This window comes from Phalangium opilio, unplaced genomic scaffold (genome assembly GCF_054372755.1).
Source record: "Phalangium opilio isolate 3A_F unplaced genomic scaffold, DU_Popi_V2 ptg000082l_1, whole genome shotgun sequence".
Lineage (NCBI taxonomy): Eukaryota > Metazoa > Arthropoda > Arachnida > Opiliones > Phalangiidae > Phalangium > Phalangium opilio.
This window is the reverse complement of record NW_028324189.1, coordinates 3,074,068-3,097,420: the sequence shown is the minus strand read 5'-3', so window position 1 is coordinate 3,097,420 and position 23,353 is coordinate 3,074,068. Positions and strand designations below refer to the sequence as shown.

The 23,353-nt window shown below is 37.1% G+C and overlaps 4 protein-coding genes across 6 annotated transcripts; 2 read left to right on the top strand and 2 right to left on the bottom strand.

The window, feature by feature from the left end:
* Positions 1-328: 328 nt before the first annotated feature.
* Positions 329-20,609, top strand: LOC149650944 (uncharacterized). Of its 2 annotated transcripts, none has more exons than XM_089847672.1 (8): positions 329-467; positions 14,331-14,574; positions 14,648-14,917; positions 14,994-15,522; positions 15,579-16,077; positions 16,148-16,294; positions 17,067-17,163; positions 17,236-20,609. In XM_089847672.1, exons 2-8 carry the CDS (start codon positions 14,392-14,394, stop codon positions 17,548-17,550), a joined length of 2,040 nt encoding a protein of 679 aa, XP_089703798.1. In that variant the 5' UTR covers positions 329-467; positions 14,331-14,391; the 3' UTR covers positions 17,551-20,609. The 2 variants fall into 2 exon arrangements, with proteins under 2 accessions (XP_089703798.1, XP_089703797.1); XM_089847671.1 differs by lacking the exon at positions 329-467 and adding an exon at positions 13,851-14,101.
* LOC149650945 (cadherin-23-like) lies at positions 576-8,832 on the bottom strand. The gene is made up of 30 exons (XM_089847670.1): positions 8,513-8,832; positions 8,351-8,447; positions 7,983-8,095; positions 7,716-7,925; positions 7,459-7,638; positions 7,241-7,399; positions 7,107-7,186; positions 6,786-7,041; positions 6,447-6,722; positions 6,302-6,374; positions 5,837-6,236; positions 5,558-5,772; positions 5,239-5,484; positions 4,852-5,174; positions 4,651-4,767; positions 4,396-4,576; positions 4,204-4,336; positions 3,854-4,145; positions 3,686-3,802; positions 3,199-3,621; positions 2,896-3,132; positions 2,656-2,837; positions 2,509-2,577; positions 2,380-2,449; positions 2,176-2,309; positions 2,063-2,103; positions 1,923-1,995; positions 1,336-1,401; positions 995-1,253; positions 576-930 (listed from the first exon to the last, which is right to left on the bottom strand). The coding sequence occupies exons 1-30, from the start codon at positions 8,540-8,542 to the stop codon at positions 811-813; spliced, it is 5,172 nt and encodes a 1,723-aa protein (XP_089703796.1). The 5' UTR covers positions 8,543-8,832; the 3' UTR covers positions 576-810.
* On the bottom strand, positions 20,593-22,025 carry LOC149650943 (twisted gastrulation protein homolog 1-A-like). 2 transcript variants are annotated; one of them, XM_089847678.1, is made up of 4 exons: positions 21,892-22,025; positions 21,447-21,647; positions 21,147-21,345; positions 20,593-21,061 (listed from the first exon to the last, which is right to left on the bottom strand). In XM_089847678.1, the coding sequence occupies exons 2-4, from the start codon at positions 21,643-21,645 to the stop codon at positions 20,878-20,880; spliced, it is 582 nt and encodes a 193-aa protein (XP_089703804.1). In that variant the 5' UTR covers positions 21,646-21,647; positions 21,892-22,025; the 3' UTR covers positions 20,593-20,877. The 2 variants fall into 2 exon arrangements, with proteins under 2 accessions (XP_089703804.1, XP_089703803.1); XM_089847677.1 differs by having other exon boundaries at positions 21,733-21,958.
* Positions 22,026-22,325: 300 nt separating this feature from the next.
* On the top strand, positions 22,326-23,165 carry LOC149650942 (trafficking protein particle complex subunit 2-like protein). Its single transcript, XM_089847680.1, has 6 exons — positions 22,326-22,344; positions 22,422-22,488; positions 22,555-22,727; positions 22,796-22,883; positions 22,941-23,020; positions 23,075-23,165. The coding sequence occupies exons 2-6, from the start codon at positions 22,456-22,458 to the stop codon at positions 23,115-23,117; spliced, it is 417 nt and encodes a 138-aa protein (XP_089703806.1). The 5' UTR covers positions 22,326-22,344; positions 22,422-22,455; the 3' UTR covers positions 23,118-23,165.
* The last annotated feature ends 188 nt before the right edge of the window (positions 23,166-23,353 follow it).

Here is a 23,353-nt window from a genome sequence, read left to right as displayed (position 1 = left end):
TATTTCCAGCCCTCTTTTAGGATTCGCGCCTTTTCTAAACCTTAAACGTCGCCTGCTACAGTTTTTTCTTTGTCCGATTTTGTCGGTTGCGGACCAGACTTAGAAATAAGGATAATTTTTAAACTAGTCATTGGGACCAGTGACCCCCCTAGTGTCCTAAATAATAAACTGGTCTCCGGAGTGGTCCCAGCCTTTGTTCTCCTATAGATTTGCAATTAATAAACTGGTCCCGAGGACCAGTAACCCCCACTTTTTGAATTAAAAAACTAGTCCAAGCAATTAATAAACTGGTTTTGGACCAGTGGACGTGTGCTATTTCTAAGTCTGTTGCGGACTTGCAGTTTTCTAGGCGGTTTTTTTAGTAGAAGTGTCGGATTAATTATCGGTGACTAAAATGAAATTAATTAGTTTAATCGAGAAACTAATAAGGTAGAAGTGTACAGCGACAGTTAAAACCACCAAGTATGGTAAGTTTAAATGTTTCATATTTAAATAATAAATGTTGTATGCATGTTTTGGGGACGGTTTAAGAAAATGGCGGGAAATGTTAGGCCTTGGTCTATTCAGAACAATAATTTAGGAAAAGGCCCATAATACTTTATTTAATAACATATTTACCCCCTTTTTGTACAATTCCATTATATAAAAAGTGCGCGAAGTGTAAAATTAATTCAAAATATTTTCTCACTTTACTACATAAATATTTGGGCTTATTTTCATGGTGCATCTAGTATATTAATTTTGATCACAGACTAAGATAGTTAAAGTACCCTTTGTATTTTAAAATAAGTACTATCACCTAAATAACAATTATAATTCTGAAGTTGGAATTGGCGCGATAAAAGTACTCGGTCTTCTTCGATCAGGAAGGTCAAATATATTCATCATGCTATTCTTTTTTGACCTAATCGAATCTATCTGCAGTTCTCCCTGTTAATATTAAAATAATTATAAATAGGCGGCACTCTTAAAAGTCACGATAATCGACTCTAACCTCTGTATTTCTGCGTCTCCAGTCGCTGTCAATCTGCCTTAGAGTATTAATGGTGTTCTTTTTGTACATTTTACTCATTTTTTCATCTTCCTTGTTTCCTTCATCTGATGCTTGTTCACCAGTGAATGTTGTGCCATTCTCTGTTTCATATTCGTGATCTTCAAAAGCCGGATTAATTTTAGATTCGTTAGGTTGTTCTATTGTATCATCTAATCCGACTTCAACATCATCATCGTCAGATTTCATACTAGCTGTTTCACTAGAAATTGGTGTCACATCAAAATATTTGTCACTACATTTTTAGGCGGGACAATTTTTTGTATATAGTAATATGCCTATACCTTCCATATATGGACCTATCGTCGTTATAAACAATTTCATCCTTGTGATTCCATACAGGGTTTGATCTGCGAATGAATTAGGTTTTATTTCATTTAAATGTTCAGAATAGAGTAATGTCAGTTCTACTATGCAAACGTCATACCATAGAGCAGTGTCGGTAGAGGGGGGAGTAGACTGTGTATCCCTCCCTCTAGGCGCGCTTTTGTAAGAGGGGATACTGTACGCGCCTGGTAGGGGAGATGACACTTAGCTAAGAGATAGAAGGATATGACGTTTGCATACGTAGAACTGACATTATTCTATCTCTTAGTGTCATCCCCCCTACCAGGCGCGTACAGTATCCCCTCTTACAAAAGCGCGCCTAGAGGGAGGGATAAACAGTCTACTCCCCTCTCTACCGACACTACTCTATATAGGGTGTTTGCGCGAGAGTAAAAAGGGAGAAGAAATAGGGGGCGAAAACCGGTTTTCAGGGGATGTCAACATGGCGTCCTAACGTGGCCAGAGCGGGCAGCCGGCAAGGGGAGAGGAAAGGGGGTAGGTAACTTGACGTCACGCGCAAAGACCCTATACCGTCATAATTTACCCTTCAACTGTATGTTGATTGGTATTTGGTGCTGATTTTACACCTATTCTGTTCAATCCTGATTCTTGGGAGCCTAAATTTAGTTAAATTTTAATACGCGGAATGTTTATAAATCGATTTTTGTTCGACTTAATTATTACCAAATGCCGTGGCACTTGCTGCTTTCAAGTTTCGTTTCAAACTAAAAATATATGTTTTTACATAAATTCTGATTGAGAAATGTTTTGTAAGAATGTGTCCCGTATATACTTACGAATTAATTCGTAGACAGAAAAGTGTCATTGCAACTATAAGTGCCAAGAACAAAACTGCTGATATTCCCATTAGAATATACGATAACTGTTCATCCGTTAATCCAGTTGACTTTTCAGAAACTAATTCTGCAGGCTGTGTTTAAATTAAAATAGAATGGAAAAATTATATCAAGGTAGCTTTAATGAGCTAATTTTAAACTTACCCTCGCGTCAACTAGTCTTAGATCATTCGGTAGAGCGTTCGCTATGTCCGTATTGAACTGATGAATTATTCTGTATATTTTAAATTATATTCAAAGTTTATATCGTAATTAGGTTACGTAAAGACTTACGTCAATGCATCCGCTGGTTCCAAAACAGTTTGGGTTTCGTTATTAACAAAGAGCACGTAAACGTTTGAGCTGTTTGAATCGAAATGCGGGAATAGTTTGTTAATTTCTTGAGAAAATTATTTCCAATCTTACTCTTATAACTCTTACTAGTATTTTTGTATCGGACTTATTGTATCCGCTTCATACTGTTTGACAGCCAACACGCTACAAAAATGTTTCGTAATGTCGTTCAAAACTCCAGTTAGTTGTAGTTTAACATCCTCCGTTATTTCATTCAACGGTTTATCCACGGTTAAGATTATTTGTTGATCATCTCGGAAGAAATATATCTGCGTACGATACAAATTTCTCAATGAAAGGTTACTATCATTGTTAAATAATTCTAACCAGGACTTGAGCGGTATCGTTCAGAAAATCTTTGTCCTCCGCTAGAACCGTGAATTGAAAATGTCCTTTCATGTTTTTGGCAATTGGAAATGTCACGGATATGTCTCCAGTAAGTTTGTCAATGACAAAAGGCGGATCTCCGCTGTTAATGTTGACGTTTTCCGTTCCTTGCATCTGTATATCTCCATAAATTCTATAATGGACAACTGCGTTTTCACCTTCATCTGGATCGATAGCCTAATAAATGAAAGGCGATGCAGTTTTATTTTTATAAACTTTTTAAGCCTTATAGTCGTTTATTACTTTGACTGTTATAATTTTACGATCTTCTTTGGTACTTGTCGAAACGCCGGAAGTGAATGGGTTCAAAATGAACTTAGGTGGATTGTCGTTGACATCTATGACTCTAATGGTTATGTTAATCACGTCGGGGTTGTCTAGCAAAGCGTCGTAGTTGGGGGAATGGTAGTTGACCGTGTTGCATGCCTTAGCTTGAACAATTATATGATGATAAGCGTGGGTCTCTCTATCCAAAGGTCGTGCCACTGTTAAATTTCTGGTTTTTTCGTCCAAGTGAAAGTCATTCGCGTCTCCACCGATTATCATGTAGCATATTTCGGCCGTAGGTTTATTGTTGGATCTAACTTCGCGATAATTTGCTTCTGGTATGGTTTGGTATTCACTCCCTTTTGGTTCGTTCTCCGTGAAGTTTAACGGGTAATTGGCCTGTTTGAAGTGTCTCTAGGTTAATGTTTAGTCTTTGGAACGTGTTAGGTAGTAAGTGTCTTACGTCATTCTTATTGAAATGCGGTAAATAATCTTCTTCGCTGATAATCTCGACTTCCAGTTGCAGTGGCGGGTCAGCGTAATTCGCGGGTGTGCCGTTATCTTTGGCATTTACTTCAATCTGAAATGATTTACGTCAGTCATTTTCAGCGAGTTCTTAAATTGTACGTACAGTGTAAATGGCCACATCCTTCTTTTTAAGATCACTAGTGACGACAATTAGACCCGTGTCTTTGTTAATAATGAATGCGTTTGATATCTCCTTGTTGTTCGATTTGTCTCTGACCGTTATCATATAAGTAACTCGTCCGTTGTCACCTAAATCGATGTCAAATGCTTCAACCGTAATTAATTCCTTCTTCTCCAAACTCTCGCCTATTGTGGCTTCCTCCAAGAAAAGGAGTTGATTTTTAGTGACGAATTCGGGTCTGTTATTGTTGATGTCGGCGATTTCGATACAGAACCTGATACGATATTTTATATTTAAGTTAAATACCTTATATTATCAAACATTGATCGTACGTTTTGGTGGTGTTGAGTGGACCAGGATCGACGCCTTTGTCCCTGGCGGTAATGGTGATATTATACAATCCAGGATGGTTCGTCAAGTTTTTATTCACGCGTATAACACCGTTAAGATCGATGGTAAAAAATCCTGCGTACAAGAAATTGCATGTCAGTGAACGGATGCCGTTATCAGGTGGAGTTCTTTACCATGGTCATCCGGCTCCATGAGGTATTCAATTTCTGAGTTCGGTCCAGGAGAGTCTCTGTCTTTCGCGGTGATAGTGTCCACTATTCTACCATCAGTGTAGTCCTCTTGACACCATAAGCATTTGTCACGTTTATCAAATTCTGGAGCGTTATCATTAACGTCTATCAAGTTCAGTATGACCTGCCAAACCCAAGGACATTATTGTCGAAGTCAATCTTATTAATGTAAATATATTTTTGCCAGAGTAATCTTACGTATTTTTGTTCGGCGTTGGAATTCCCAGGGTTATTTGGGTTGTCGAAAGCTTCCACTGATATTTTGAACTCTGGCCTTTCTTCATAATCCAGGATTTCACGGTTTTTGAACTCGCCCTTTAATTGATATCATTACATAGTTTTAGAAACTCTTTATGGAGTTAAGACTTTTTACCGAAGACAAGACTAAGTAATATTTACAGTGTCAGCCTTTAAGGTGAACATGTTACTGTCCTTTTCGTCCTTATGAAACCGATAATGTACCAGGCCGTATTCATCCTTCTCGTCTATGTCAGTCGCGTGCAGTGTAATTATCAAGGTGTCGATTGGCTCATTTTCCTTCATGGAAACAGTGTAATTAATGCTGGTGTTGAAAACGGGCGCGTTGTCATTTTTATCGATTATTTCCACGGTGACGTAAGCGAAGGAACTCCTGGAAGGTACTCCATTATCCGTCGCTTGTACGGTGACATTCATCCAATGAAAACCAGCGTCGTAATCGACTCCCTTCATTGATACAACACCTAGTTCGTCCCCAAAACATATATATTTTCTGTATGCGCAAACGGTTAATTAAGGTTGCATTACCAGTAGTTGCATTGATGGTAAAGTACGTCAAGGAATCACTGTTGTAAGGTAACAACTTGTAGGTGATAGTGTTATTCTCGTCTTGATCCGTGGCCTCGATCTTAAAGAGGTTATTACGCTCTTCGTGTTCAAGTACTTCAGTTTTGTAGACTGGTTGGACACCCTTAGGACCCTTATCCATTCCGTTGTTGTTGACGAACTCAGGGTCGTGATCGTTTATATCCAGTACTATAAACTGTCTTTGAACTGAAGTGATATTATAATATAGAGTTAGTGAATAGGAACAAGGCATGCATAGACGCTGTCTTAAAGTTATTACTTTTAACAATTTGATTTGGAAATCGGTAGTCCGCCGCTATATCTTCCGCTTCAATGACCAAAGTGGCTTTTTTCATTTTTTCTCGGTCGGCTTTGGTGGCAGTTAATACGCCGCTGGTTTTATCCAACTTAAAGACTTCCTTCCATTTGTAATCATCACCAACTGTGGAAAATTGAGGTGTTTCTGCCCTACTCTCCTCATAGTTTATTTTGTACCTAATTAGATAAAGTTAGTCAGTCAAGAGTTAATTCACAGGCTAAACATTTCGAAAGTTTATACTCAATCTTGTGAGTTTTATCAACATCTTTCGCTAGAAATATGGCCAACGTCACTGGGTCTTTATTTTCCTCTTCAAATTCAGTTAGGAGTACTTGTTGGTCATTTTCATTAAATATTGGTTTTTGGTTATTGACGTCTATTACGTTGACTGTAACAAGGCAGGGATCTTCGTTATCATTATCGGACAGTCCGTCCGTGGCGAGTACGGTCAATGTGAAAACACTCTCATCGTTGTTTTCTTCCGGAGCTAACTTGGCTCCCGGTGCCACCGTGATTTCGCCAGTTGTTCTGCCCACTAGGAAGTTACTGGATGAGTCTTCGGTCAAACTGTAGTACACTTTATTGTACGCTGGTGATATATCAGCGTCTATAGCTTCAACTGTGACGTTGATTGGCTTTCCTAAATATATATATTCAATTAGTTGCTGTGTTAAGAAATTAGGGTTGTTTATTGATTCGCCTTACTTGGTGGCTCTATTTCTTCAATTTCGGTTTCGAACGTCTTATTGACGAATATTGGTGAATTATCGTTTGTGTCCTAAATTTGAAATTGATTGTTAGTATCTTTTATGGTACAGTCCTTTTAAGGACTTTGTAACTTTGTTCTGACCATAAATTGCACTGAAATTGTTGCATTAGGTTTTGAATATTGCATGGGCACTCCGCAATCGTTGGCATAGGCTGTGAAATTAAATAGGCGACTGGCAATTTTAGATTTAGGATTGATTTCGTGTTTAGGATAAAGTGGTTCGTCAGCCTCAAAATCTAATTTCGTTTTTAATTTAAAATCTCCCGTATCTTTATCCACTTCGAAGAAGTTCTCGTAATCGTTAAGATGATATTCAACTTTAGAGTTATCGGTGTTCGGTTTATCGTTATCTTTCGCCTACAAATTGAATGAATTAATTAGCTTTACGTGCAATTAGAAAAAATTATGATGTAAGTGTACCTCAAGTTTAATTGATCCTTGAAAGTCATCGTCATTTTCGTTTAAAATTGTGCTGAATTTTTCCACTTGGAAGATTGGAGCGTTATCGTTGTCATCCAGAACGGTTATTTGTAATTGCGTCGTAACTCTGTTAGAAGGGCTGTTTCCTTCATTGTCCATAACTTCAATTTGCAAGTACAGAATCTCTTGAACCTCTCTGTCAACTTTGTTGCCGGCTTTTAGCGTAATTTCACCAGTTTTCTTGTTGATTTCGAAACTGTTGGATGTCGTTCGACTTTAGGACGCGACTTACTAACTAACCTATAGTTCATAGTTGATTACCTTTCCGTAAATGAAGATGAAGGTGGGATGCTGAATACTAGACCATCTACACCGTATAAGCCACTGTCCTTATCAGTTGCCTTTGAAAATATTAAAGTTAATTGGGGTAAATTATTGAATTAATTCGTTCGTACTTCAACTTTCATTAGGACAGTCCCTGCAGCGGAATTTTCCATAATTTCCGCGGTTAGTTCGCTCGTTATGTTTGGGGGATTGTCGTTTTCGTCGGTAACTTGTATGGTAAAGGTCGCCGTGTCGGTCATGCTAGAGTTTAAAGTTCCCTTTGCTACCAACTACAAAATGACGGAATAAGTGGTGATATTTTTTAGTAACACGTCATGGAATAACATACAGTGAGAACCACTTTTTTATCGGAACCAAGCCGGTCATCATCGTACTCCAAATTCTCGTTGTCTTTAACCCTAACTGAGAAGATAGTTTCACCGACACCATTAACGGGAATCACTTGAAACATGTCCTTATCTATTTTTCTGGACACATCCAGTTCAATCGTGTATTCGGCGTTCTTCCCCTGTTCGAAAATTTGAGATTGATTAAGATGCAAAGCCTTTATTTACGTTGATAAGTCGCCTCGTAAGATAATTATACCATATCCTCGTCGATGATAGACAAGGCATTTACGTCATCCACTTTAACTGAGGTCTCTTTGAAAGAATGCTCCGGTATGGTCGCCTTGTATTGTTTCTGTTTGAATAACGGTGGTGAGTTATCGATGTCCTTTATTGTCAAGATACACGTGGTTCTCTCGTTGTTGTACGTTTCTTCCAGTTTACCCGTCTTACCATTATATTCCTTAGCCTGCGAAAATTCCGATTTTCACACTAACATATTGAAACTTTTATCATTTATTTTTACCATTATGTCGAAGCTAAGCATAAGTTGATTTTTTAAAGCGGGGTCTTTTAAATTTGGTGGTTTTATAACGGAAAGTTTTCCATTTTCTTTATCCACTTGGAAATACATCGTAACTACAAGATTTTATATAGTAAATCTCTCTTGGAAAATGTGATGATAGCAACCATAGGTTCATAAGAAGATATGTTCTATAAGTTTGTCACTGGTTACTGAGAGCTTGTCATGAAGTGACGTAGGTTATAGATTCTCTCGAACTAGCTCACAGTAAGTCTGTAGCATTACGAAGTATAGGAAGTGTTATACTTATGGAACATAACTTATAAGCTTATGTAGTAATAAATCCAATTTTCTTCGTTCATTTTACATACCCGGCGTTACGTCTCCATTTATCTCGTATTTAATTTGACCCTGTGGGCTAACTCCCGTGTCACCGTCAATAGCGTTAACTTCCGCTATTACTGTCCCCTAAAACAGGAAACAACATACTTTATTTTTGACTCTTTTACGAAAGTTCGTGGTCCAGGAATTACAATAGGAGTTTCTTCATTAACATCAGTCATTCCGCAACCTTTCAGGAACCTGGGAGCACGGTTATGTACGTCTAAAACATCGATGAACAAACTAGATATTGCTGTTTTTGGTGGTGTCGCGTTAAGTCTATTTTCCGATTTGTCCTGAAGGAATAGTGGTCAGTTTCTTGTCATCGTTCGTAATAAATAAGTATACTTGCCGTCACTTTGATGTCCAACATGTAGGCATTTTGAATGTCATAGTTCAGAGCTTTGTTCAGGTACACATTGACTTCGTATCCATCATTTATACTCTTAAATTCGATCTCCAATCGAAAATTTTCTTTAACGCTTTGGTCATTCTATGTTAACGATGAAAAATGTTCATTATGTTTGCCGTATGTGTTTGAGCGATTGGTTTTCTTTACGCTATCGAGGACGATGTCCAGGGTTTTCATTTCGTCTCCTCTGGTCATGTCCCGGTCTAAAAATGAGTTTTATAGTGGCATTTTATACTCGTAGAGTCATTCAATTGAATTATCTTACCTTTAACCGTAAAGGTTTCTAAGATATCCGTTACCAGTTCGTCCTTAATTTAAATTAAAGTTAATTATCCGTTACACACGTACGTTTGTTCGCGTTAATTACCTCTTGAATTTGAATTTTCTTTTGCGAGTTCCTCATTATAGTTGGCGGGTAACGGTTAACTGGTTTGACTCTAATTCCGAAAACTTTCTATTTAAGCATTAAATTAAGAGAAATTATTTCCGATCAAATGTCCTTCTCTAAGATGTTGAAATCTTACCTCATAGTTACGTGGGCCGTCAGTACAATCTGTTAAACTGAAGTATATAATCACCACCCGATTGCTTATTAAATCAATCTACAATTGGTTTTAATAATTCATTGGTTTTAAGATAATAAAAGCTACCAGTTTTATAAGGAATTGGCAATTTATAGAAAACTTACTTCCGGTTTATTCATGAATAAATCGTTCAAGTATATTTTTACTTCCTTCCCTTTTGGTTTATAATCTGAGTAATCAAATATGTCTTTCATCTGAGGATGGTCCTTAAGTTTTAAATCGAAACTTTGACACTTTGTCGCCACATCGTTCCACCTAATATGGGTAAGCGGACCGACGGTTGACTCTCTACTAAAATCCTCATCTTCGTAAACGGCTTTAGAACTTTCACCTGTGACACCATCAAACTCCCAACTTGGTTGCTGTTGAGCCAAGGATATGTTTATACTAAATAATATCACCAATAAAATGCGCGTAATTCCCAGCTTATACATTATTTAAACTTCCCTCTGTTAATGAACACCATCTAAAATCGGATATAAGTAAATTTATGGACTTCAATCCGCACAAATACCGGACACAAAAACACCTTTATTCTATAACAAAATGACTCCCGATAGGAATTATTGCCGTAATAAATTTTCGTAACCCTATGACATTTATTATAATTGGTTCTCTTATCTTATCGGACGAAATAAAGATTTTATTTAGTTTAATCATGTTACAATTAATTAAGTGTTCTCTGTGTTGGTTCATAGAGACATTTCCAATCAATCATAATATCTGCAGTTTTCAAGAACGTCATTTAAAACTGACCTATCTATGACTATACCAAATACCATAAGTTAATTATGCCTCTAAGTACACAAATCGCTTCCACTTCTATGGCAATAGTGTTTGTCTGGCTCCCTTTAATGAAACCCTATACTCTCTCCGTATCATTTATCACCTCAACTTCAATACAAAATTGTACCGCCTAGCCTAGCGTTTCTTTTATCCCTTTTAGAATGTTTCAGGACTGAAACCGCCTCTATCTCACGAGAGAGAGGGATTTTGGGGTTGCTCAAGTAAAATTCGTTCCCCCCCAGTGCCTGCCTATACGAAACGTAAAAATTTCCTTTATTCCACTGGATGATTTTTTTTCGTCTCGACCGCTTGGTGGCTGCACCGCGACAGAAATTTCAAAATTTTCTCTCTTCGGATCTTAGCGCTATACGAGTTCTGACGTCACAGAAGCCTGCAGAAGATGCCCAGTTTTAACCCGTATTTGTGTACTTAGAGGCATTATTAACTTATGCAAATACCAAAAGCATATAGATATGCTTTTGCAAATACCATTACATTATCTACACTATCACCTTTGACTACGATGCAATTTATGTTTCAAAATGCTTGATTAGCAACTTCAAAGTTCAAACTATACTCTATAGTTCCGCATTATTGATATTATCGGAGCTTTCAAAAAATATTTTTTATCTTATCTAAGGAGCAAAGGTTTAGGATATGGAATGAATTGTTTCTATGCATATGTAATGTTTTCCATTTATTATTTTGGTTACAGCATCTTGATAATTTTTGTACATCTTCAATAAGCTTATAGTGTTTGTTTTACATTAGGGTTTGACAATCGTTTTTACCTCTCCGAGTGACGTATGTCACGGAGAGGTTCTGTAACGATCGTGTGTGTCTGTTTGTGTGTGTGTTTGTGTGTGTGTTGGTGTGTGTGTTTGTGTGTGTGTCTGTTGTTACACCCACGTGACCGCGTTCGCAGTTTCCAAATCGGAGCAAACGTGTTCGCCATTTCCGAACTGCTTTCACAGTCACGGAAATGGCTCCTGTACTTGAGTTTTCACACCACCATCTTCTGGTCTTTGTCCATCCCACACGGACACCAGTCTGTACTTACTGGCTTCTAATCACCACCATCTTTCTGTCTTCGTCCATCCCACATGGACACCAGTCTGTATATACTGGCTTCTAATCACCACCATCTTCTGGTCTTCGTCCATTCCACTTGGACACCAGTCCGTACATACTGGCTTCTAATCACCACCATCTTCTGGTCTTCATCCATCCCACTTGGACACCAGTCTGTACATACTGGGTTCTAAACACCACCATCTACTGGTCTTCCGTCTATTCCACACAGGGTTGGCAAAAATCCGGATAATTTGAATAAAATCCAGACCAGTGGTTTTTATTGGATTAAACCGGATTATATTGGATTTATCCGGATTTTTTAAAAACGAGTCATTTTAGGTTTTTTTGAAGGCAAAGTACTTCTGTTTAGCTCTTATTTGAGCTCTGGGGCACTCCCCGACCCCTAGTCCCGCTTCCAATACAAAATCGTCTTCTAGTTTAACTGCTAAAATGTTTTCATGAAATCTATTTCTTTCCTGAGTGCACGAGCCTAACACTAGCGCGGCTCCAGTGGATCCCTTACAAGGGGACTTTCCTTCTAAACTCCGGGTTTGGCTTGGCAAAGGCTAGTGGGCGGGATTTATACATGCACGTATAAATCTCGCCCACAAATGCCTCTAGCTTTCCCAAGCCAAAACTGGAGTTCGTAAGGAAAGTCAACTTGTAGGGAATCCACTGGAACCACGCAGCCGACGCTATGCTTTAAGTTCGTGTAAGCTGTAGCTGGATAGTAACTGCTAACATAACTATTAGTTTTATCATTTATAATAAGTAATCTTTAGTTATCGCTTCATATATTTTTGCCTTGTTTCTGGTTGTATTTTAATTATTTTTAGGGCACAAAATTGATTTTTCCCCATTCATAATTAAGCCGGATATTTTAGGTGGATTTTTTTAAGTGGATTAATCCGGATAAAACCAGGTGGTTTAAACCGGACTGGATAGGTAGTTGCCAACCCTGATTCCACTTCCACATAGACACCAATCTGTCTCATTGGCTTCTAACTCCATCTTCATCGTTTGGTTAAGACATTCGCGGCGATCAGCTAGGGTTACGAGAAACGTCTAGCCTCCCTAGGGTGGGTTGTCCACCAAAGGTTTTCGCAATTGCGGTTGTTCTTGCTTTTAGCTGTAGTTCGACACCCTTATATACTACCTATTTGGGTAAGGCGAAGCAACCGGCGTATGCTTCATTTCAAACGCCAATATTAGTCAAATCTCTCAAGAATGTTTAATTGTTCTTTATCAAAACGATGTAACGCTCAATAAGGCAAACAAGTGACGAAGAAAATATTTAATATTAATTATATTTATTTTAATATTTAAGATAATCTTGTTTCTCAACTCAAAATTAATACGGAAAGAGTTAAAAAGCAGTCTATGTTTTTGTCTGTGTGTGTCCGTCCATTGTTACACTAGTGCGTCGCGTTAGCAGTTAGCCTTGTGTTGATGTGTTAAGAAATCATACAGAACCTTAATATTCTCTTTTTCCATAATATAAAGTGAATATGTGGAAGCATTTTTCGTAATTATAATTCATTTAGTACTTTTGTAGCTTTAAAGCTCTGTTTCATTTTGATATTCCAAAGATTTTTTTTAATATTGTTATTTGAAATGGCTGTTTATATATTGCTTAAGCTATACTACATCTGTATATAGAATAATCCTTGGTTTAGTGGTTTCATGAAGAAAACTAAGACCTAGACTCCGGCGGGTATAACAAGTATTATGCGCAATAGGCTTAGTGAAACAAAGAGTAAATAATTGAGGCCTGGGGTGAATTAAACTTTTGGCTTTGATTTTCGTGTCTGAAATGAAGAGACATCAACGGTTCAGAGTGAGCCGAAAGTTAAATACACTCTTGAATAATCAGGTTAAGATTTTATAATGGAAGAAAAGATCATGTTGGCAATTAGATTAGTAAAGGGGCTAATGGTAAACGGGTAGTAGCTACAGACAGACTTATTATTCTCTTTATGGTGCGCATTGACTATTAGTGCGTCTAGCTACAATTTAGCTTTGGTGTTATTTAACGTTAACACCAAGAATATTGTTGAGGTGAGACGAGACGATAGAGTTTACACTGCAAACCAGTTGTGAATGTAGATATCAGAATATAGGGTAATCAGCTGAAGCGTAGACTTCATTTCCTGTTCTTTTCCCCATTGACTGATTTCCATGTGTCCAAGATTTATCCTTATTGGATGTAAAATGTCGTCTGCTTTACTGTACATTCGCTATGTTTGGAATACTGCTTCAATATTTCGTAAATTTTTACTTCTAGGTAAATAAGTTTGTAGTAGTACACCTCTTGACTCGGAGAGGTAATATTTTGGTTTTCCCAACTTGTTCATGTGTTCAGTGCAGCCCCTTATATCGTACATGACAGGCTTGTTTTATTTTTGTATAAACCATCTATTGTCTTAATATCTCCGTATTTGAGATTACAGGGTTTCTGTCCCGCGCTTTTAATTTGCTGTTGGCGGGAAATATATTATTTTCGCGGGTAAGCGGTTTTTGAAGTGTCTTTCGCTAGTTTTTATTATGGTTTACACGAGATAAAACCAAAAGTTCAGTGGAATTTACTTCCAGAGTAATTACTAGCTCATAATTACGTCCAGCGCCTTTTTTTCACATTATTTCTGGTTTCTTTAATTTTTGCGGGTTTGTCTAATTGTGCTTTGATTTCGCGGGAGAAATAGCGCCGTGGGCTGGCAACCCTACTGCACTGTGTGATTTTCGTAACAATCATGTTTTTGCGGAGTTTATAATACCTTTCTTATAGAAATTATTTGCATAATAGAGGTCACCAATACCGGGTCGTTTTAAAAGACAATGAATTTAAATTCGTAAAAATTCATCAGTACAGAACTTCTCTTATTTAGGTAGAAACTAAAATTTATTAACTATTTTGTAAACACACTAAACATTGTAAGCCTTGGTTAATTTTTTCCGTATGACTCATACCTCACTCAGCCAGGGTCTGTTCCCAACTGGGAAGTTCATAGTACCTTATGTAGCCATAGCCATGTACTATAGTTATTAGTTACCACCTAAATCTATCCTTTTTCGTTAGCACTTATTTAGAATCTATTTTCTTTGAATGTTTTCTAGTGTAATATTGTTGAAGTAATCCATAAATATATTATGAGGAAACATATTAACGTGCACACACATGCCAAGAATCGGACAGCATTTATCGTTCGCTAAAAAAATAGATTTCCTGAGAAATATGGACAAACAAAACCATACACTCTTAGGTGGAGATAGTCCTTTTGGTGGTAAACCCGCCCTGGACAGAACAGCATTTATGAACAACATATGCAGTTGTTTAGACTCTTGCTCCGCCTATATACAAGTATTTTTTTAAAACAATACAATTCATTTATTTAGGTGATAGATTTAGGAATATTAAAGCGTACATATTATAGGCACTAAATTCATTATGCGCAGCTGGAACTGTGCTGGCTCACAGTCTTCTACAAGTCTTCCAAGAACTGCCACCTTACCGAGACTTAGCTGAACAATTTGTTACAACATGGGAGGAAATGAGTAAAGCTACAGCCGGGGCTAGCTCTGGAGTTAAAACCGAGACTTTAATGGCTTTACAAGAGGTTCTCAATAGACTAGAAGAAGAGAATTCAACAATAAATGGCTCCAAAGGCTCCGTCCACAATAAGTCTGTTATGGATAACATTAAGGTACTTACCACTTGGGTTTCTGGTGAAAAGAAAAAACCTTTGAATCTCTAATACGCTTCCAATCTATACAAAACAGGCAGTGGGATCGTGTTTATTATCATATGTAGAGCTGCAGGCTCAGTTCTCACTATCATGCTGGAAATCTCTCTCTCAAATCTCGAAAAACTCGGAATCTTTGATATTCTTTTGTCTCCCGCGAGAATTTCAAGATCCTTCAGGCCATGGAGGCGCTGGTTTTGATCCGTCAAATACCTCAGCCCTAATTAGAGCCCCGAACGATTTGGTTGTATCCATCCGAAAGTATTTTAGCCAGGTGTTGCAAAATACAATGCCCAACGTTAATGCAGCCTCTAATCAGCCGCCTGCACCTACAATGTACTCAAATTATTGCGAAAACAACGAATCTCTGATATCAAAACCACAAACACCACAGCAAGCGAGTGGAGTAACTTCCCCAAATGCCATGGTTTTTAGAAGCCAACAAGGACTTCCACCTCCATCGTCTAACCGTTGGGTCCATCATCATTCATTACACACTTCTATATCTGCCCCTAGTTCGTATGGTAAAATTCCTCAAAAGACTAGGGTGTCCTCAACATCTGGTGGTAAAAAAATTGGTAATGGTAACCCGCTGATGGAAGCTAATTTTATTCTTCCATAGACATCAACTCAAACAAAGATGGTGGTTCGGTATCTAGCGAGTTAGAAGAAGTTTTAAACCTTCTTTCTTGTCAACCCAATGAACCACCACCACCGCCACCACCTCAAACTCCACCTTCTCTAAACGCGAATGATAAGAATTCCTTCTTGAACAACTTACCACTTGTTTCTGGGAGTTTGAGCTTACAGTCGGTACCCTGGTGTGTCGATAACCCCAAAGAACTATCAACCGGAAGTGATTCGGCTATCCATACCGGTTTCCCTTATCAGAGAGTTTCTTACGAAGGGAAAAGGACTTGGCCACGAATGGGTGCCGAAGAACAGTCCACTTTTCCTCTGGGAGGATGGGCTTGGGGTCACCCGGAACGCAATAATGTTCAGTCTAGCTCAATGGCTTCTAATCAGGGTGGAAGTGCTAATATTCTGGCACATCAGTCTAGTCATAAGGGGAATATGGTCAATTGGTGTTCCACCACCGCTGGAGGCAATGGATCTAACGGGTTAGATTAGATTAGCTTATCATTTTATCCCATAGATTGTTCTTAAGTATACCGCGTGATTCAATCATAGGTGGAGTTCTGGACAAGCTGATAATAGCTCTAGTGACGACGGTTCCAACTCTAATAATGGTCAAGATAATGAAGTGTTCTATCCTTTGGGTAGTTTGGGTTATACCGATATTGTTATACCGCCTAATACCTTAGGAAATAGACAAAGGTGAACTTTAAAACGCGAGGAAGTTTATATAATCTCAAGGAAATCGGTAAGCTAGCTAACTGTGGAACGACTTAGGTCCGGGGGACGCTATGAAATGGGGGAGGAATGCTCGGAAAAATGGCGGCAGGGTTCGTACACGACCTGGAAATCCTGGAAAAGTCAGGGAAATTGAAAATGGGCCTAAAATGTCAGGGAAATTGAAAATGGACCTAAAATGTCAGGGAAAAGTCAGGGAAATTGAAAATGGACCTAAAAAGTCAGGGAAATGTCAGGGAAAAATATATTGGAGGGAAATTTAAAGCCTGGATAGCAGTACAAGGGTGACCAGAAAATGTGTTGTCTGAGATTTGACCAGAGCCCCAAATTCGCGGAGCTCGCTTCGTTCGCTCCAGTTATTACTTTGATAGAGTTACATTTAAACACAATCATTGGCTTATCTTTATAACAGTGACAACTCGTGCAAAAATGATTCGAGTGAATTTAGATTGGTTTTCATATGTGTTCGCCATGTACGTTATTGCAAATGGTCAGGGAAATTTGGGGAATTTTGTCAGGGAAAACCTGGAAAAGTCAGCTAGGAATTTAATTTCGAAAATTTTGTACGAACCCTGGGCGGGCGGTCTTCCTGATAGACCATCCGCCATTTTTCCGAGTATTACTCCCCCATTTCTATGGTTCCACAGTTAGCTTGCCGATTTCCCTCAGATTACCATCCTCCGCCATCATCCTTGGTAATAATTACCGTTTGGCGCTTTTATTATTTATATTAAAGACGTCATAGTAGTAATGATGGATTACCAGATGGGTGTAATAATTTACCACTCTTGGAAACTCCTGTTGAGAAGCAGCTCAACACTGCCCTTCCTTGGGTAAGTTGTTAAGGGCTTTCATCTATCCGAAAGAAAGGTTTGTAGACGAATTATTTCTATTTTTGTAAATAGCAAGATGGAACTAAAACTGTTAAAACTTCAACCTGGCCATTGAAACAAAATGTCAACTCTCGTTTAGGCCTAGAAGGTCTATTATTGGGTAATATGAACCCAACATCATCCCCCACTCCTCCTCTTCCATTAAGTCAACCTCCAATTGTCGCGGAAAGATCCAAAATGTTAGATAGATCCGATTTATGCGATAATAACGAGGGCTGTTTAAGAGTCGCGTCATTAGTCGAGCGTTGGGGAGGGGGAATGTGTACTCAGAGCGACAAAAACAAAGATGAGCAAAAAAAATACACACTTTTTGGACAACTATCTTAATTAATTAATTAATTAAGTTAAGCCACACCCCCTCGGAACCTAATAAGACTTACAACGTAAATTTAAAATTTTCAAGTTACGTTAGATGTTTTACAAGTTTTTAAACAAACCTTTACTTACTATATATCAAGATATGAATACCTAAATTTTTTAAAAGAGTAATTAACTAATTAAATTTTAACCAAATAAAATGCTGATAACTAAACTACAAATTAATTTAATACCGATTATCATTAATTAATAATTAACCTTTTTTTCTATGGTGCTTATTTTAGGTTGTTTTTTTTTTTTTTTTAGTATGTGGTAGATTATTAACACATTACGTAACCCCTTTTTTCTGTTACTTAACAATAATAGAGTGCTGTCAGTTGTGACGTCAGATCCAAGGTTAAACGTCACGAGTCTGCCTTTAGCAATGGGTGGCCATGACAGTTACGGTTTTTCTTTATGGGAAAACAGCATGGGTGACGTCACAGCGGCGCTTCTGACAGCACTCTATTATATTTCACAAGTTACTGGTAGATTTATTAGTTCTTTTAGATAAGATATCAATCTCGCCTAAAATAATTGCTACAACTAATCGGATTAATTAATTATTAAACTATTTTATAGTCCAGTATTAGATCAAACACGAAACAAAAACAAAATGAATGAAACTTCCTTTCCGGTAAAATAAGCAATAATTTATGAAAGGAAGTGTACGACGTTTCGCTCAAATCCAGTATTTTTTAATCCCCCATGTATTTTTACATTTTTTAAGTAGGAATTCTTAGTTTATATATAAAATATATCGCTAGCTAACTCATTTTAAATATCAGTAGTTTAGTAATTAGTACCTATATTATCATCGGTCCCCTTATAGCTGTGTTTCTATCTAAATTCACAGAAATTGTATCTCTCAGTCCCATCTGTTAATAGAGTTTTATGAAACTGAACTGAACTGAAATAGTATTAATTTCGCAAGTTCGGTCCATTTCTTAAAAGAAAACTCTTTAATTTGATGACTAAGGTTAATTGGGGGAGCATGCGTAATCCCTGAAAAATTGCCCCCCTGTGGAAGGACAAAGACACGGGGTGGGACGCTAGAAAATGGCGGGTGGTCTTGATGATTCATCTGACTCTCGAGACCGCCCGCTGTTTTCCAAGTATTCCTCCCCCATTTTCTAGCGGTCCAGGTTGATTGGGGGATGCGTAATCCCTGAAAAATCGCCCCCCCCCCCTGTGGAACGACAAAGACACGGGTGGGACGCTAGAAAATGGCGGGCGGTCTTGATGATTCATCTGACGAGACCGCCCGCCGTTTTCCAAGTATTCCTCCCCCATTTTCTAGCCTCCCAGGTTGATTGGGGGATGCGTAATCCCTGAAAAATCGCCCCCCCCCTCTGTGGAACGGCTCAGGGATGGTGGAACGCTAGAAAATGGCGGGGGGGGGGGGTCTTGATGATTCGGCTGACGAGACCGCCCGCTGTTTTCCGAGTATTCCTCCCCCATTTTTAGCGTCCCAGGTTGATTGGGGGATGCGTAATCCCTGAAAAATCGCCCCCCCCCTCTTCTGTGGAACGGCTCAGGTCTGGTGGGACGCTAGAAAATGGCGGGCGGTCTTGATGATTGTCTGACTAGACCGCCTGCTGTTTTCCGAGTATCCCTCCCCCATTTTCTAGTGTCCCTGGTTGATTGGGGGATGCGTAATCCCTGAAAAATTGCCCCCCCTCTGTGGAACGGCTCAGGGACGGTGGAACGCTAGAAAATGGCGGGGGGGGGGGTCTTGATGATTCATCTGACGAGACCGCCCGCTGTTTTCCGAGTATTCCTCCCCCATTTTCTAGCGTCCCACCGTGTCTTTGTCGTTCCACACTGTGCCCCGATTTCCCTAAAATCAGATTACGCATGCTCGCCCCATTATCCTTGATTTGACAAAGGAGTCTACGCAAGGCAAAGAACTCCTTAAGTAGGCTGCTGCCTTAGAATAATTAGTTAAACATGATTAATTAATGCTGCGTATCTTAATTAATAAGCATGAATTAGGCCTCAGATATATATATAGTTAAATTCGTATAATTATGAAACTAAATCGTTAATTGAAAATTAAATATCCAAAGAAATGATTTTTTTTTTTTTTTTTTTTTTTGAAGTGAATGAAATTTCAATTCATATTATATAAAAGTCTTCGAAAGTGCCTTAAAAATATTGAATTAGTGCCTATAGTTTTATTTTAAAGTAAAAAACTAAAAACCAAGTAAACAATGAATTTTTAGCATTTTTTTTGGGCTTAGTGGAACGCACTGGTTGTGTTCTGAACTGAACTGAATTTAAATATAAATAACAACAACCCTCTTGCTGGCCAAGTGACATATATACGCTAGCACCGATTTTTTTTTTTTTTTTTGAGTTTAGAAATGTAGTGAACGTAGATAAAATGTTTTTTACTTCACTTGTGTGTGCCAACAATGTGCTTTTTAAAGTTTTCTTCTTTTTTTTTTTTTAAATGGAAAAATTCTTGTCATTATGCCAGATTTATTATTAAATAAATTTAAATGTCCTCCCCAGGTTTTTATAATATAATTAATTAAATTTTTTCAAATCCCTTTTTTTGAAAAAATTTGAATTGAATTGAATTGAATTAAAATAAAGAAGAAATTGTATTAAAGAAAATAATAATATCAAAGTAAAAAAACAGACAAACAAACAAACAAACGCAACGACGTTGTTTAAAAAAAAGTAAAAAATAAAGATTTTATTGTAATTGTAATTTCTTTTCTTAAGCATTTTTTTTTTTTGCTGCGGAGATTACAAAAAACTAATTAATTAATATCTATACAGAAATTAAATGGAATGCTATATTTAATATTATATTTAAAAAAAAAACAAAAATTGGCACTTCAAAAAATATTCTGATGACGCTGCAGCTGCAGCTGCAAAAAACGCAAAATTATAATTCGAAAAGTTTGCTTATTTATATATATATTAAATGCAACATAAATTTAGACGTAAGTAAAATTAATATTTCGTTTTGTCACATAACTTATAGCACCATTAAAAAATATATGTTTTTTTTTTTCTCTCTTCAGGGTTTTTTTTTTCTCTTCAGGGTTTTTTTTTTTTTTTTTCTCTTCAGGGGGTTTTTTTTTTCTCTTCAGGGTTTTTTTTTCTCTTCAGGGTTTTTTTTTTCTCTTCAGGGTTTTTTTTTCTCTTCAGGGTTTTTTTTTCTCTTCAGGGTTTTTTTTTTTTTTTCTCTTCAGGGTTTTTTTTTTTTTTTTTCTCTTCAGGGTTTTTTTTTCTCTTCAGGTTTTTTTTTTTTTCTCTTCAGGGTTTTTTTTTTTTTTTTTTTTAATCAACACTTTGCAAATTATCAATAACTGCGGAGTTTTCAATTCCTTCTTTTGGATGTTCCAATATATCTTTGGAATTTGATAACTGTATTGTTTCCTCATCTTCATCTATTGCAGTATTTGATGAAACTTCATCGTTGTCCGTTTCCAGTACTGTTTCTTTAGGTGGACAATTTTCGCAACTATTTTTTTTTTATTTAAAAATTTTGGAATTAGAACTTTCAAAGACGTCATCTTATTTTTTTGGGGGGGGGGGTGTATTCGAACCTGCTTGTTTGGATTCCAAAATTTAAACAATTGGAACCAATACATTCGCAACATCCATCGTGAAACCATCTGTAACTTGTTGCACCCGTTGATTGACACGTTCCTTTACATTTTTCGTAAGGGAGACATTGGGTCATGAAAAGAACGGAGCAATTAAGTTGAATGTCTTCCAATAATGGGTTATTATTGTCAACTGTGGCTATAATTTGAAAAAAAAACAACGTAACGTAACGTAACGTGGAGTTAGACGAAATATTTTTTTTAACAGCTTGCGACCAATTTGCAATGCAGCTTGCTTACACGCGGTAATTTTGATTTCTTTATCATTAGAATGTGTAATGAAAGTGGTCCTAGAGGGGAAAGTGTATGAAACCCATCGTTTTTTAGAATCCTCAGCTTCAGTTAAGGCATTAAAAAGTTGGTCAATTGGTTCGCTTAAAAGTTCAACGTGAGACTTGCTAGACAATTTTTCATCCGTTTCTTCATCATTTTTGCACATTTCTGCGTAATATTCTCACGTTATTACCTTATTTTTCTACTTTATACCGATAGGCGCATGCATATTAAAAAACAAAACGGGACTTGCCAACGCATGAACAACATTCGGAGAACAGGTAATCTAAACAGTGATAACAGTCTCTACTGCATGTTGAGTTTTTTGCATCACATTTACATGACTGGGTTAACATACATTTACTAACAATTGACGCGCATACGGCTTCGTTACAATTTAATAAACCCTTACATTCAGTCAGTACAAATAATAAAACAAAAAATGAAAACATGTTGACTGGACGCGTAAACATCGCCATGATCGATCGATATTTATTTATTTCTTGGAAGTTCGATTATGACAACATATTGTGGCCGCTATGGGCGATGTAGATCATGTAGATGTACAATTTATTTTAAAGTGAATTTTTTCAAATATTAATTAAAATTAAGTAGCTTGGCCTGTAATTTTAAATATTTTAACTTTTCAAGTAATAATTTGATAAAAAATATGATTAAATATAATTATAATTTCTGAAATTTCAAGGTATTGTCCAAGGTCTAATTTTAAGCCTTGTTTTTTCACATATTATTTCACAATTTCACATTCCGTGTAAATTTGTGGGTAATAACAGATAGATGGCAGGATTAAGTAACTTTCACGTTTTTAGTGACATCAATAATTTGTAAATGGCGGTGAGGGATGGTCAGTGATTTTCACAGAACAATTACGTACGTCTAAAGACGTCTTAATTACTGTGTTTACTTTTAATGCTGGTACAGTTATAGCTATCTGTGTTGCACTTGCAAGTTAAAAATGGCAATTGCAACCGCAGTAATTGGGAAAGAGGTTGGTGGTTTATCATGGATATTAATTACAATACCACAAATTACCATCTATATTAATGTTACACAGAATCACCCTCTTTATGTGCAAACTGTGCACCCAACTGATGACCTGAGATACCTCTACATAATTCATACATCGTTAGATGTAGTAGAAGAAAAGGTTTCAGTTGCAGGGAAAAGTGGTTCAGATATAAGGGAACTCTATTTGGGTCTACTTTATCCTACAGAGGATTTTAAAGTGTTAGTTCTAATTAAGGGTCACAATTTGTGACTTAAATTGAAATTGGGTGTCTGTTATGGTTTTATAGATATGGTTATGTAACTAACACCAAAATTAAATTTATTGTTATTGTGGACTCGGCTAATAATCAGATTAGAGATAATGATATTCGTCAAGTAAGCTCAGTTTATAAGTAATGTGTAGTGTATTAACATAATTTTTTGTTTTTAAAGATGTTTAGGAGACTTCACGCTGCTTATACAGATATGCTATGTAACCCTTTCTACATTCCGGGAGATCCTATAAATTCAAAGTAAAAATTTCTTACTTTATTTAATCATGAACTATAATGATTATTATTTTCCAGGAGCTTTAAAACTGTGGTGAAAAGTATTATGTCGCTAAACTAATCCATTTGTATATAACTACATTTAAATAAATATGTATTTGTATCTGTATCTCTTTAAATTTTAATTTATACGTAATTTTCAAGAAAGCGCCAATTTTTTGAACCTTTATATTGAAAAAGGTCACGTGTGACGTCATACGCGCGGGAATGACCCATTTCTCCAACAGTTTTTAGTGCAACCAGTGTCAAAACCTATACGGCGGTTTGTTCAACTGGCCCAAAACTTCAATTATCAGT

Bases quoted from the DNA above. Each gene is read 5' to 3' on its own strand.
- LOC149650945 (XM_089847670.1), bottom strand. From the start codon at position 8,542: ATGACTGATGTTAATGAAGAAACTCCTATT. The intron at 7,639-7,715 runs GTATAATTATCT...ATTTTCGAACAG, and splicing joins CTATCATCGACGAGGATATG to GGGAAGAACGCCGAATACAC. The intron at 2,310-2,379 runs GTAAGTTTAAAA...ATTTAAACACAG, and splicing joins TAAGACTAGTTGACGCGAGG to CCTGCAGAATTAGTTTCTGA.
- LOC149650944 (XM_089847672.1), top strand. From the start codon at position 14,392: ATGCCAAGAATCGGACAGCATTTATCGTTCGCTAAAAAAATAGATTTC. The intron at 14,575-14,647 runs GTATTTTTTTAA...TACATATTATAG, and splicing joins CTTGCTCCGCCTATATACAA to GCACTAAATTCATTATGCGC. The intron at 17,164-17,235 runs GTAAGTTGTTAA...TTTTGTAAATAG, and splicing joins TCAACACTGCCCTTCCTTGG to CAAGATGGAACTAAAACTGT.
- LOC149650943 (XM_089847677.1), bottom strand. From the start codon at position 21,958: ATGGCGATGTTTACGCGTCCAGTCAACATGTTTTCATTTTTTGTTTTA. The intron at 21,648-21,732 runs GCAAGTCCCGTT...AATATTACGCAG, and splicing joins CGAATGTTGTTCATGCGTTG to AAATGTGCAAAAATGATGAA. The intron at 21,346-21,446 runs GTAAGCAAGCTG...TTCAAATTATAG, and splicing joins AGAAATCAAAATTACCGCGT to CCACAGTTGACAATAATAAC.
- LOC149650942 (XM_089847680.1), top strand. From the start codon at position 22,456: ATGGCAATTGCAACCGCAGTAATTGGGAAAGAG. The intron at 22,728-22,795 runs GTTAGTTCTAAT...ATGGTTTTATAG, and splicing joins CCTACAGAGGATTTTAAAGT to ATATGGTTATGTAACTAACA. The intron at 23,021-23,074 runs GTAAAAATTTCT...ATTATTTTCCAG, and splicing joins GGAGATCCTATAAATTCAAA to GAGCTTTAAAACTGTGGTGA.